The sequence below is a fragment of the Centruroides vittatus genome, unplaced genomic scaffold (assembly GCF_030686945.1).
Source record: "Centruroides vittatus isolate TY-2023 unplaced genomic scaffold, ASM3068694v2 contig_417, whole genome shotgun sequence".
Classification (NCBI taxonomy): domain Eukaryota; kingdom Metazoa; phylum Arthropoda; class Arachnida; order Scorpiones; family Buthidae; genus Centruroides; species Centruroides vittatus.
Window position 1 is genome coordinate 894,821 of NW_027122227.1, and position 14,821 is coordinate 909,641.

At 30.2% G+C, this 14,821-nt stretch overlaps 1 protein-coding gene across 2 annotated transcripts in view; it reads right to left on the reverse strand.

Annotated features, from left to right (window-relative positions):
- The window catches only part of LOC136976650 (mitogen-activated protein kinase 1-like), a 75,892-nt gene that overhangs the window by 18,581 nt on the left and 42,490 nt on the right, over positions 1–14,821 (reverse strand). For both annotated transcript variants that reach the window (XM_067271997.1, XM_067271996.1), the window contains exons 8-10: positions 10,648–10,726; positions 10,454–10,563; positions 10,171–10,353 (exon numbers count right to left, since the gene is read on the reverse strand). In XM_067271997.1, the coding sequence (XP_067128098.1) occupies positions 10,198–10,353; positions 10,454–10,563; positions 10,648–10,726 (345 nt within the window). In that variant the 3' untranslated portion in view covers positions 10,171–10,197. The remainder of the gene's footprint in view (positions 1–10,170; positions 10,354–10,453; positions 10,564–10,647; positions 10,727–14,821) is intronic.

Sequence of the window (14,821 nt, forward strand, 5' to 3'; positions counted from 1 at the left end):
GTATTTCTGAAAGCCGATTGCCTGATGGTTGATGGTGACAAATTCACCTTCAACTTGGAAACGAATGAATTACAGAAGATTGATACTTTTTTAGACAAATCCAGCCAAAAGGGTTAAGTGGAACAATTGCTAAAGAGAAAAATAAAACTTTAGAAATGAGAATATTGTCTTGGAATTGTCAAGGAATGCTGGATTTGACAGTGAATGACTAAGAGTTTATTTATTGCAAAATTATGATTTAGTTGCTTTAACTGAGACTTGGTTAACTATCTCTTATAAACCAGTTCTTTCTTTGTTGAATCCAGATTTGTTTTTATATGAACAACTTGCTAGAAAACCAACTGGTCCCGGTCGTCCTTATGGCGGTCTCATTCTTGCAGTTTCCCAAAAATTAGGTTCTTCGGAAATGTTATTTAACTCCGACAATCTAATAGTGATTAGATTTAATTATAGGAGAAATTTTTGTTCACTTAGTCAAAGTTTAATAATTGTTCTTGTTTATTTGAGAATAGATCTTTATGATATACTGTTAAAAAAACATGGAAGATGTGTTGATGAATTTCTCTGAGGATGATATAGTTTAGTTATGTTGGGACGTGAACACTAGAATAGGTGAGGAACTAGATAATTTTTATGCTGGTAGTAATATTAATGTTTTAAATTCCCAAAGATCTAATGATTTAATATTGAATCAAAGAGGAAAAAGCTTTTTACAATTGATTAAGTTGCACAGATTGTATATTTTAAACGGCTCGATGTGCATCAGACTACCTGGCTAAATTTACTTTTCTTTTGACAGTCAGTCTATCTGTTATAGATCTAATAACAGTAAATGTAAATTTACTAGACAGACTACTGAATTTCAGAGTTCTTGATATTTTGAATTCTAATCATTTTCCAATTTCAATATTATTCGAATTTATGACAGATAGTGTACGAACTCTGAAACTTCCAAAAATTCGCTACATATGGAAACAAGAAAGATCAGATAACTATTTGTCTTTGACCAGCTCACTATATATCTCAGTTAAAAGGACCTTTCTGCTGGATGCACAGAGTTACTATGATGAATTATTAAAGATTTTGTTGACTTCGGCTTTATGATGTGGGATGGTTAAGAAAACCATTTCTTTATTATTGTTTGAGAAGCAGTAGTTTGATCTTCAGTGTCTACGTTTAAAAAAATCATAGAACCAAATACTACGAATGCTTCAAAGAAACAAAACTAGAAATCTATTGGATGAATACTGTAAATTAAATAAAAGTTACAAGTCACTATGTAAGGCGAAAAAAAAGTTATTTTTGGCTAAAATAAACTTATTATTATTGAAGACAAAAAATACTAGAGATTTTTGGTCACTAGTTAATAAATTTCGAATTAAGAAACCATGTGAAAATGCTATATCTTCCTCGGATTAGTTAAATTATTTTCAAGAGTACTTCACTGGACCAAATACAGTAATTTATATTGATTTAAGTCTTGGTAATAATGTTCCTCTTTTGGATGACTTTATCACTTTGAGTGAATTAGAAAATTAAAATCATCTAAAGCCCCAGGTCCTGATAATATAAGGAATGAAATGATAAAATACCTTTCTACAGAAATACTACTGGATATATTGGATATGTTTAACTCCTTTGGTCTAGTTGCTCTTTTCCTTTATCTTGGAAACAAATTGCTTTAAGAATGATATATGAGGGGGATGTAGGCAGACACCAACTAATTATAAACCAATTGCTTTAATTAATGTATTTAGAAAGGTTTTTTTCAACCATTATTGCAAATTGTCTCCGAAATTGGATGAATGAGTTTAATATTGTTACACCTCTCCAAGGAGCATTTGTTAAAAATAGAGGCGTCAAATACAATTTGTTTATTTTGACTGGTCTTATTCAAATATCACTTTTGAGGAAACGAGGAAACTATATACTGTTTTTACTGATCTCAAGAAAGCTTTCGATACAGTCGATCATGATTTGTTATGGTATAAGCTTAGGAGCACTGGCTTTTCTGCATTTTTTGTCAACTTACTTAAGAGTCTCTTTTCTAATTCTATATATTTTATAGAAGCTTTTTCATTTTGTACTGACTATGTATAGTTCAATAGAGGGCTACCTCAAGGAGAACCACCGAGTCCTATCCTTTTTGTTTTGTTTTTGAATGATCTTCCTAAACTTCTGAGAAGTCAAGGTTCTATGATAGTGTAAGATCCAAGAAGAAGGGGGTCGATTGTTTATGAAATTATTTGAATTAATAATTTAAATTTAAATATAAAATGTTGTTTTATAAAATAGATATTTTGTAAAAATCAACAGAAACAAATACTTTCATTTTTAAAACTGAAAGGAGATCGACTTAAAGGTGACTGGAGCTGAATCATAGAATGGGACTTGGTCGTTGGTCAACCGCTTGTCTCTATAAAAATGGATGTTTTCCCGCCCAAATTGTGCAGTCCTGAGGACAGGAGAAGCCATACCTATGTGTATTTAGGCAGTAGCTATACTAGTTAGGCAGTTCAACGAAGATCAATCCATAATCCGAACAGACCACATAATAGAAAGTTACGACTGATCTGAATTCGCCATACTTATCATTAAGAAAAAACCTCTGAGGTATTATATTGTCAGATTATTGCAAACTCTCTCTCATCTGGCATTAGTGTTAGATATAGTGCAAAATAAGTTATTTTTAGATTGTTAGTTATTAGTTAATCTCCATGTATTTTATTCTTGAATATTATTTGAAATTCATTTGTTTTAGTTTACCTTGTATATATTTTGTAATCATTTTTGTTAAGTTCCAATAAATATAATTCTCGTTTTATTTGTATTGGACTTAGAATAATTTAATTATATTGCACTCTCATACACAAATACTGCAGCCCTATTTAAGATAGATTGATACGTGTGGTGATACCGCATATAATAAAAATGATCACCTGGTGTCGGAAACCCTGATGGGTTTTAGGAGGAAGGTGATATTGCGATCATTGATCTCCGATCATTTAACTTTAAGTCCCTCCTACCACTTGGAACCACAAGGTACCATCTCCTAAATTGGGTATGACAAATCGGAGAACTGTTCTTACAAACAGTGTCATGTAAGTGGTATAGCAATCATAAAGATATCCTATCCCCCGGCTGCTTTCACAATAGCATTGTCTTCTCATGTCGAAATTAACTGTCTTCTTTATGCTGATGATATCCTTCTCTTGGCTAATTCAGCTTCTTTGCGTAGGAAAAGACTTAATCTTACTTGGAGATATTGTAAAAATAATCAATTGACAATTAATTTGGAAAAGAAAGCTTATGATTTTTTGTAGAGGTGGAAACTTAAAAAACAGATAATTTCAGTTTAGAAAATCATACACTGGAAATTGTGTCAAATTTTAAATATCTTGGTATTTATTTTTCTTCACATGGCACATTCTCCTATCATTTAAATAAAGGATTACTTGCTGCAAGATCTAAAATCTCCAATCTCATCAAGTTACTTATTAAAATTAAAGCATCTTCATTAAATAATTATTTTAAATTATTTGATGAAGATGCTTTATGCTTTTCCGGTTTGGGGCAGTCTTTTAGTGGACAAATTTGAACTGATACAGTTATTCTACTTTAAGCAGGTGTTCCATATTAACAGATCTGTCTCAGGACCTGCATCGAGAATGGAATTGGGAAGATTCCCCCCCTCGCTATTGGATTGTTGATAAAATTGTTTAGATTTGGAGGAAACTTATTGACCTACAGGAAGATGACTACTGAAAATTGACATATACAAGATTTTTAAAGATAAATGGTAATTCCTTTTTGAAGCCATGGCCTACTATTGCTAAAAAATTACTAAATAATATTGGATTGTCCTCTAGTTATTTGTATTTAAGTTAAAGTTTGTTCTTTCTGGACTGTGACCAACGACTAAGAGACTTATATTAGTTAAAAGATGTTCAATATTTGAGTGAAAGAGGTTGGAATAGTGAAATTTTTCTTAATGGAGTATGAAGTCCAACACCTTATTTACTGTCTAATTTGAGTTATAAAGTAAAGTCATTTGCTACACAATTTAGATTATATAGATTTTTGATAAACTTAAATGGTAAAATAATTAATGTTTTAGGTGACTCTGAATGTTCTTTTTGTGGAACAACAGTGATGGATATGAGAAAACACCTTCTTGATTCTTGCAACATTCTTTTGAATGTTTAAGTTGCTGCACTGCCATCTGATTTTTGTTACCAAATTTTATTCAGTGATAGTTTTGCATTGCTAACTCTATATAAATTATATAATTTCTTTGTTCATGTATATAACTTAAAATAACAATGTTCTTAAACCCCTTTGTAATAAAACCCATTATATCAAATAATAAAGATTGATAATTTCACAATATGTATTTATATTTTAGAAAATACAAGGGAAACGATGCTTCCACACCTTCCATGAACGGCACACCACTGGTAGATAGGAACTTAATGTGGAGAAAGCTTTTAAAATATGGTCCAAGTTTTAAATTTGTTTCTTTGCTTGCAGAATTATATAGAGAATCAAATGGAGCCATTTTTGCTCTAAGCCTTTTCTCACAGCTGCAGGTATTAGACAGAGTTGTGTTTTGAGTCCTGTTTTGTTTAGTTTGTATTTAAATGACTTAATTGAATGAATAAATAATTCTGATTATGAAGATATAGATGTGAACAGTACTAGTGTTAAAATATTGGCATATGCAGATGATATTGTTTTGATTGCCAATTCTGTTAGAGGTTTACAGGGATTTATTAATATTTTAGATACGTATTTTTTAGAAAATAATATGATTTTGAATCTTTTAAATCTAAAGTCACTGTTTTTTATAACGGAGATAAACTTTCTAAGTACAGTAGAGCATCGATTATCCGACCCCCCGATCAACCATCACATCGGTTAACCGACCACGTTCTAGTCGGCAAATTCAAATGTCTGCTAGTGATGTGGCGCTACAATATTTGGCTATGTCTTGGCTACTTTAATATTATTTTCGTTAAATTTTTGTGTGTTTTAGCTGGCAACACTGGCTTGACCATGAAAAGGAGGCCAGTATTTAAAAAAGGCTTAATTTTCTATTTTTTCTTTATTTTTGTATTTATTTTGTGCAAAATAAAGAAATAATTTTTAACGATACAATAGCGACGATTAATATTTTAAAAAATTTTATTAGGCTTAACATCGATGAAAATTCAACGCGAAGCAGGTTAATAGCGATATACTAACATACTAATTACATGGGATATACTAATATACTATACTAATAATGTATTTTTTCATACTTTTCGGTTATCCGTTTTTTCAGTTATCAAACCAACCCCAGTCCCCAATTGAGTTGGATAATCGATGTTCTACTGTATGATAAATGGTGGTTTAGAAATGATATAATACAAGTAGTTTTGCAATATAAATATCTGGGTGTAATATTTAAGTGTAACGGAAAATATAAATCCCGCATTCAGATTTCTAAAAGGAATGTTTTTATTAAAACTGACAGAGTTATTAGATGTGCAGATTGGCTAAATTACGCAATATGAGTGATTGTCTGAGGACTTTTAATTCAGTTGTTACTTCATCCATTGTTATATGCTTCTGAGGTATGGGATTATCAATCTGATGATTTTGATCCAGTGTTGGCTATTTTTATTAAAAAATTATTTGGTTTATCTCGATGTACTCCCAAGATATTTAATTTTATGGAATGTTCATTATTGCCTTTTTCCTTTGTAGTTTTAAATAAGTGTTTAAATTGGATTTTCAGAACAATGGAATTGGATGAAAACACTGGAGTAGATGTTTATGTTATATTCTAAATAAGAACTTTTTATGGACCAAATGTTTAAGGAATAACTATGTTAGATAATAGTATTACCCCCGATTCTCACAAATGTAAGATAATTATACACTGTTTGATAATTTTGATACGTTTCGGATTTGAATAGGCGTATTAATTTGAGTTCTTATAATACCTGGTATAAGTATTTAAATAAATCGTTTTTTGATAGTTTTGTTTATAATAATATCTCTTATAATATTAGCTCTATGATAATGCAAGTTAGATGTAATTCTCTTAATTTTTTGCAGAACTATTGCAGAGATATTGCATACACCAAGGTGATCAGTCTAAATGTGTATCATGTGATAGCTAAGTGTATTAATTTTTCTAAACTACATGAAAGTATTTTTGTGTTTCTACTATTTCTTTTGAAAAATTTTTGGACCTTATTCATAATTTAGATAATTTTGATTTATTTTTTTTTAATCCAGAAAGGTAAACTACTTTTTAAGTAATTTTATGATGATTATTTTGTTTTAGCTGTCATTCAAGTAGAATGGCACATATTTTGATTTGTTTTGCATTTTGGATCATTTGATTTTGCACACAGGTGGTGATATTTTTTCCTTTAAATGAGTGTTCGAGCTTAAGAAATATTGGGAGACTATCCACTGTTTCGATGTGATAATTAATTTTTCTTCTCTTTTTAGGTGGGTGTAATTACTTTTTATACAATTTGTTTTTTTTATATTTTTTTGAATAGTTCTCCCTCTAATTTTGATTATGTTGATATTTTGTTTAAATTATTATTTATTGTCAGTTTTGTAAAATTTGTATTATATTTATGTATATTCAGTTTTTTCTGTAATAATTATTTGTATGTTTGTATTCCCTGCATCACAAGTGAAACCAGTATGCAAATATACCAACAACTGCTGTAAATGATCGGGCTAAATGATTATAGATTAATGCCTAACTCTAGTGCCAAATTTATTTCTAATCTATAATCATTTATCTAAAATTTAGCCTGATCATTTATGGCAATTGTTGGTGTATTTGCTTATGATATCAGGTTTCGTTTGATGTATGTTTGAAACTAGTATGCTTAAATAAATAAAATACAGTAAATGTATTATTTGTTTATTTTAAGTCAAGGCTGTACATGCACAAGTTTTAAGATTTTACCTCCGGTTTTGGGAAAGACTAAAAACTTAAATAGAAAATGTTACTACGTCAATAAAACTGTATATTGTGTTTTTAAGTAAAAATTATTTACAAAAAACATGGCCGGCGTTATTACATTTAATAATATATAAAAAATATAATACGACATTTACAAAGTTAAAAACTTTGTGTCTTGTCCTTCTTTTCGCCGTATTACACCATCAGCAGTCCTCAAGTCCTCACAGTCCCTCGGAGACGACCTTTCTTTTGAGGCTACTGCCTCCGTGAGAAAATGCAGAGTAGGTAAAAGCGTCCTCTGGTGTTGTTGCCACAATCAATAAAAATATTACATTTTAAGTAAAAATTATTTACAAAAAACATGGCTGGCGTTATTACATTTAATAATATATAAAAAAATTATAAAAATTATTATTTTTTAATAATTATTTTAAAAAATTATTTTTATTTTTTTTATATATTATTAAATGTAATAACGCCAGCCATGTTTTTTGTAAATAATTTTTACTTAAAATGTAATATTTTTATTGATTGTGGCAACAACACCAGAGGACGCTTTTACCTACTCTGCATTTTCTCACGGAGGCAGTAGCCTCAAAAGAAAGGTCGTCTCCGAGGGACTGTGAGGACTTGAGGACTGCTGATGGTGTAATACGGCGAAAAGAAGGACAAGACACAAAGTTTTTAACTTTGTAAATGTCGTATTATTTTTTAATATATTATTGTATATTGTGTATTGACTATGTAATTAAAATGCCCATTTAACACTGTCAGCAGAGATATTGAGCAGTTCAAATGCAACCAAATCTGGCATAACCACCACAATAGCATTGGCTAAATGTTTAATTCTGAATATTTGAATTCAGTTTGATATTTTATACTCAGTTTGATTTTGTATTCAAATAAGAAAGAAAAGTGCAGAGTGATTTCCTTAATATCTTTCATTCATTTTATCATCAGCCAAATAAATATCTCCAAGTTGGATTCATCAAATTGGCATAAGAACCATTATCCAGGGAATTTCCTAGTAACTGTCAAACAAGCACTTTTAGCATTGCAAGCAACAAACATTTTATCTGTACAAGACATGTGCTATACATAGACCTTAGCAATGTAGGAGATAATGTTCAATGTGATTCCCATTTGAAGCTATAAAATCTGAAATTGATGAACAGTACATTCTATGACAGACCACAACAGATCCCCTGTGATGCTTCTCACATGCAATCTAATACTGTCTTTCAAGGCTGCCAAACTTGCAACAAGTTCTTGATAACAGTTCATCAAGAACTATACTATTTATCAAGAATTATTTATTAACCAAAAATCACAGATTAAAATAAGGAGAATGAGGTGCTCAAATAGTATGACTTGCATAACAAATCACTGTTATCAGTGAAATGCTACATACAGTGTCCAATATGGAACTGTACATGCTCCATTTTCAAGAAAGTGTAACCACTTTCCCACAAGGCAATTGTTACTATTGCAGTTGGGATACTTGTTGAGAAGCATTTTACATCTTTAACTTTATGTACAGTGAAGCATTTTACATCTTTAACTTTATGCAGTTTTTATTGTTTTATTTTAAAGTTTTCATGTTTTTTACCCTTTTATTTGCCCATTTTTTTCTATATTTTAACAAGTTTTACCTGTTCAGTTTTCCTTGTTTTAACTAAGTTTTTTAATACTTAGTTATTGTATTTTATGAAACCGTGTCCTTTTCCATTTTTCTGAATTATTAAACACTAGTCAACTCAACTAAATAAAGATAATTGATGAAAAACTTGCCAGGTGTCTTTGAAATACACTATAAAACTAGTGTTTAATAATTCAGAAATACTTAGTTATTCCAGCAGTCACCATTAGATATCATTCCAGTTTTATATATTAAGGACTGGCAAGGGGCAAAAAGTCCAATATACATTTCCTTTTGTGATAAATAGAAAATAAAGTCTACTTTTTCCTTCAAAAAAAAAGTGTTCCTGTGTGATAAGTTCTCTATAGCAACTGTGCTTAATTCTAAATATATATTTTTTTGCTTTCACCAACAATTTGTCCTCAATTTTATCTGTATTACTTAATAATTATCAATAAAATTGTTTAATTTGAATTTTGGATTATTCAAATTATTTTCCACTTCTCTTGAACTTTGAATTAACCAAGTTCAACTGTATATTATATATTTTTAGACAAGATATATAATCATAATTTAATATTGATTAGGTTGCTTAATAATCTCTTAAAACATTTTAATTTTATTCATTTCTAAAAAATAAATAAATAAATTTTAATTTATAAATAAAAAATAATTATGAAATATTAAATTATGAACTTTTTTTTTAACTGTCTCATTAAATATTTAATGTAAATTTTAAACTTAAAACTTTTTTATTTTGAGTACTGATTAAATAAGATCTATAAGCATAAAATGAATATTTTATCAATAGATCATCAGATAATTATTAATTTAGTTAAGAAAGGGCACGTAACTTCTACCTCTAGTAGCAAATAACTTAGTATTAATCATTAAATTAGCGAAGTTATAACCTGATTATTTAAGACGATCATTTGGTTATGTTTCTAGATCATCAAATTTCTGAACTATCTTAGCCTGATGGCCAAGATGGTTCAGAAATCAGCCTAATACATTGGAGGACGCAAGCTGAGTCTGGATGAGCAACCCCAAAAATTTTTTGAGAGGCTGCTTGATGTGTTGGGTCAGATTCCATGATGAATATGATTAAAAAACCTTTGTAATGCCCATAGAGTAGAAATATAAAAATTATCTTCAAAAATATATAATTCTTAAATAAAAGATATCAGAAAGAATGATTAATTAATTTCATATTTTTGCATAAGGACTTCATATCTTACTTAAAACAAGACAGTTCAATAAACATTAAAATTAGCATAAATTTTATGCCATTTTTTGAAACATTTTATGTGAAACATTTTTTTCCCTACATAAAGAAGGAAAAATGCACCATCTAAAAAATTATCAAAGTTCTTGAAAAAATTATAGCGATCATAAAAAATAAAGAAAAAAAATCAACAAATTTTCTAAAATACTTGAAAGTATTTTTATATGGTATATGTATTTAGTAATTTTTAACATTTTAGATTTTTGAAAACTTATTTGAAAAGAGCAGGTTAAATTCTACATTCTTTTATAATCATTATTTTAATCTTACTTTAGCACCAACAGTGAACCCAAAATCCTAAGACTGCTGCTGCTGTTGCTGTTGTTGTTGCTGTTGTTGTTGTTGAATTCGCCTCTTGAATAAAACAGTTTCTTCAAATACCAATTCTTTAAGTTTGTCTTTAGGAAGATCATCCAATTCCATTTCAAATTTGAAAGGTTCTTCAGCAACAGGCTAAAATAAATTTTTATAATATTAAGAATTAATTCAAAATATTTTATAAAAATACACATTGCAATCATTTATATATGTTTAAAAATTTAAGCATATTTACCTCATCTGCTGGATCATAATATTGCTCTAAATATGGATGTGCTAAAGCTTCTTCCACAGTTATCCTCCGATGAGGATTGAAAGTTAACATCTTATCAAGAAGATCTAGAGCTTTAAATAAAAGAAAATGGAAAATGAATCACAAATTATCCTCATATTATTCTTTTCAAATAAAGAGAAATAAATTATTATTACCATTCCTATCAGCATCAGCATAAATATTTGTCCATGGTACTTTTGGTTTATGAGGAAGAGACTGTAAGTAAGTTCTAGCCTGAAATTTAAAAAAATATTTTAACTACAATGAATGAATTCCATTAAAAGAGATAAAATAATAACTGAAAATATAAACAACAAACAGCAATTCATTGATATAAAAATTATATATTTTTTACTTTAATTTTAAGATATTAAAAAGAACCAAACTGCTTAGATAAACCCAAAATAGTTATTATAAGTTATTATAAAAGAATAGTTATTACTATTCTTTTATCTATACATCATTTTTAAAGTATAAAAAGAATGCTATTTCTAAAATAAAAAAAGTTAGAATATATTAAACCTCAATATATTTTAGATTGCTTAGAGTCTGTATGAATTATATATGTATAGCCATTCCTCACTGAACAGCCACTCAAACATACAACCACTTCTCCAGTACAAGGAACCTCTTTTCTTTGTCTAGTTCCACAGTTGGTCAGTATTCTCTAGACAAAGTTTTCACAATCTCCAAGACTATATATTTCATTTATAAATTTGTACTTCATTGTGTATCCCATATGAAGAATTCAATCACTAAAATATAATCTGAATGTCTTTTTTAAAAATTAAACTTTAATTTTTTTGGTAAGATTTTTATGTTCCATAATATGTAAAAGATGCAAATTAAATCAAAGGTATCAAGTCAGAGTTTCTTTTAAATCTTTTCCTTATCTAGAATAAATAAAATTGATTAAGCTCCTTGTTTAATGACCAATTGGCTTAACAACTTAGTCAAAGAAATGGAACTCAATTATTAAGAGAAGAGTGGCTGTATAGTGCATTCAAGGTATAAAATTAACAAGCAAAAGCTGGATATTATTAAACAAATTGAAGTACACCTGGCCTTAGATTTATATATACTTAATTAATTAACAGTACAGTAGAGCATCGTTTATCCAAATCAATTGGGGACTGGGGTGGTTTGGATAACTGATTTTTTCGAATAACCGATTATGTACGAAAAAATATATTAACCTATCCGACGTTGAAAATTTTCTCCATTGCATGTTGCTTTGTGTTAAATTTTTCTCCGTTGCATGTTGCTTCGTGTTGAATTTTCGTCGATTTTAAGCCTAACGAAAATTTTTATAATAATAATCGAGGCTATTGTATTGTTAAAAATTATTTTTTTATTTTGTACAAACAAAACAAATATATTGAAAAATATAAAAACAAAAAAATATATACTTTAGAAGTTAATCTAGTATCAAAATCGTTCGATTCAGCACGACACAGTCCGATGGAAAGCTTTCGGTTAACCAACGTTTCGATTGACCGGCTTTCGGATAAACAACGCTCTACTGTATTTCAGCTTAACATTATTTATTAGAAAAATGCAACAAAATTTTGTTTTAAACAATAAAGTTTCAATTTAAAATGATATATTAAAGTACTGAAAAATATTTTATTTAAAAATAAATATTTTCATTGATAAAATTATGGTTTAGGCCTATGTTAATTATATTATGACTTTGCAATCATGTTGGCACTACTTTCAATACACTTGTTCAGAGATGAAATTTTCCATTTTATACTACATCTGTACTTCATACTGTATGCAATTTTAACCTCATTACTACCTGTCTAAAGGAACACTAAGCTGACATATCAAAAGGCTATTAACCACTATCCTGTCAACATATGCTGGGACTTGGATGTGAAAGTCATTTTGATCGGACAAAAACTTCACATAGAACAGTGGATAAATGAGATATCTGGAGTTAATGAATATCTACAAGGTTGCCACAAGAAAAAAGCCATCAACTATAAAGAGGATAGTGCAATTCAAAACCTGTGGAAAGTATATATCAATTCAACAGAAACATCACAATCCATGCAAGATGCTAAGTACAATGGCAACATAGATTAAGGTCCATTCAAAAAATGTACAATTCAAATTTAGGACACCAGCCCTGAAGATGTCTGTTTAAAAATGGACAAAAACATTTGCTTTCCAATGTGAGTTGTTCTTTGCTGGTTTATTAGCCAAACCAAACTTTGAATTTGGACATCCTGAAGACAGACCAGTGACATTTTCTTTGTCTCCATACCACTGAATTATGAGGCCCATAGTAAGTCTGACATTATAGGTTTATTTTCCTTTTATTTTCTGTGTCACAACAATTGTGGACTGTTAACTAGCAAGATTGAACTTTCTGAATATTTGCTGCCTTCCAAATTCAATTCCCATTCTTAGCTGTTTGTTCATAGTTAACAAAACATGGTTGGTTATCTGTTGTAAATTGTCATGAAACATCAAAGGCAACAACTTGAATCACATCTGTTTAAAGCCTTCGGCACACTGATACATCATTCAGTGAGCTCACATTCATATAATAGTATTTTACCCAGTCACTAATGAATTAATTGAATATTTTCACTAATAACTTAAAGTCACCATCACAAGTGCCATGCTTCTAACTGCTGAACAGATGGATACCCATTATTTTTTGAATATCAAAACACACAAAGAAGACTTTGACACTATTGCAGCAGATTTGTCCTACAGCCATATGCAGCATTTTCTAAGTGAATTCCTTGCAATTTGAATATGCCATCATTGAGGCATCTGACTACAATCTTAATGTCTACAATCTTGAATTTGATGGGTGTGCTCCATATTACCTCAGAAGCATGGTGTACAATGAGCATTTGTCTTCCATGATCTAAGGATGTTTTACACACTTTTCTACATCAATGCTGTTACGGAGGTCCCTTGTGATGTCTTACATGGACCCGATAATTCCTAGTGTTGCGATTGACACTCCCCTAATTAAGGAGGAGGGGTCATTCACGATGGCAAGGTGTAAACTGTGTATGTGGGTGGTGGCATTAGACACAGAGGCATGAACTCCATTTACACTTAACACCTGTTTATTAAAATACAAAAGACATCTTACATAAGTTAAGAGATCTCTCTTGGCCCTTAAAACTAATCTGATACGATACCAGTGTCTGGATGGAATATGATGTTTGTACGATGATAAAGTTTTCCAAAGTTCATCACTCTTTATTGGAGGATCAGTGTTCTAAATGGACTATCCACTGATGGAGAATGCAAAGAACACAGTTTGTTGTCCTTCATATCCAGGATAAAAGTTTCTCACTCCCAGCTGAAGAGCTCTTTGGTCTCACTCTCTTTCCAGTGGAATCACTTTTGCCAACTTGGCGAGAATCTCTGTCTTTGGGGAAATCCCTTTGGTTAACTTGGTGGGAAAATCTGCTGTTCTAGTAGGAAGAGAAATTGCTTCTGTCCTTGATTTCAGGTCTCTTAAGGTTTTATATCCCCAATCAGATGTTCTTGTTGATTGTGATCTCCGTCCTCTACCTTTCTGATTGGTCCCTAGGTTGTTGCTAAAGCCAGTCGAGACAGAATTTGGAGATTGGACACCACTTGCAGATGCTATTTGAATTTGTTGCAAATCTGCCCGTAATTCAGAGTCAAGCATTTTTACCGTAGCTGTAAATATTACCAGCTGCACTCGCATGACATTTGGTTTTATTATACATTCTATCTTCCCATTTTTGTGATTGTTGGAAAAAATGGTCAAATTCCTGATCTGCTCTCTCACAATATTTTATCTACTAAGAGCATTTTATTTGAAACACCTTTTCCCTTTAAAACAATTTTAGATACTGATTGAGACTGCACACTGTTCATAAACTCAGCAAGTGCTCCAGCAGGCCATTCAAGAACAACATTTGTGGTGATGCAATGACAGTTTCTATTAACTGTTCAAAACCTACCTTTGTCACTAATCCAAATGATTTTACTGCACCAAACCCTCCTTCAGCTCAACCTGTACACAAAAGGAAACCAATCCATCCATAGGAACATTGCAAACAACCAACTCAGAAACCACCTCTCATCTAAAAATGACAACCCACTCTGGACAACACATCTGTTTTAATGTTTTATAACACTATGCTGTTTGTAACTTGGGGTAACTGAGGCATACTATGCACACTGCCTCTAATGTCATCTAGCAGTGCAATACCGTATTTACTCGAATATAAGATGACCTCGCATATAGGATGAGCTGTGACTTTAAAGATCAAGATAAAAAAAATTTGATTTATTAATACAATTCTAATTTTATTTTGTTTA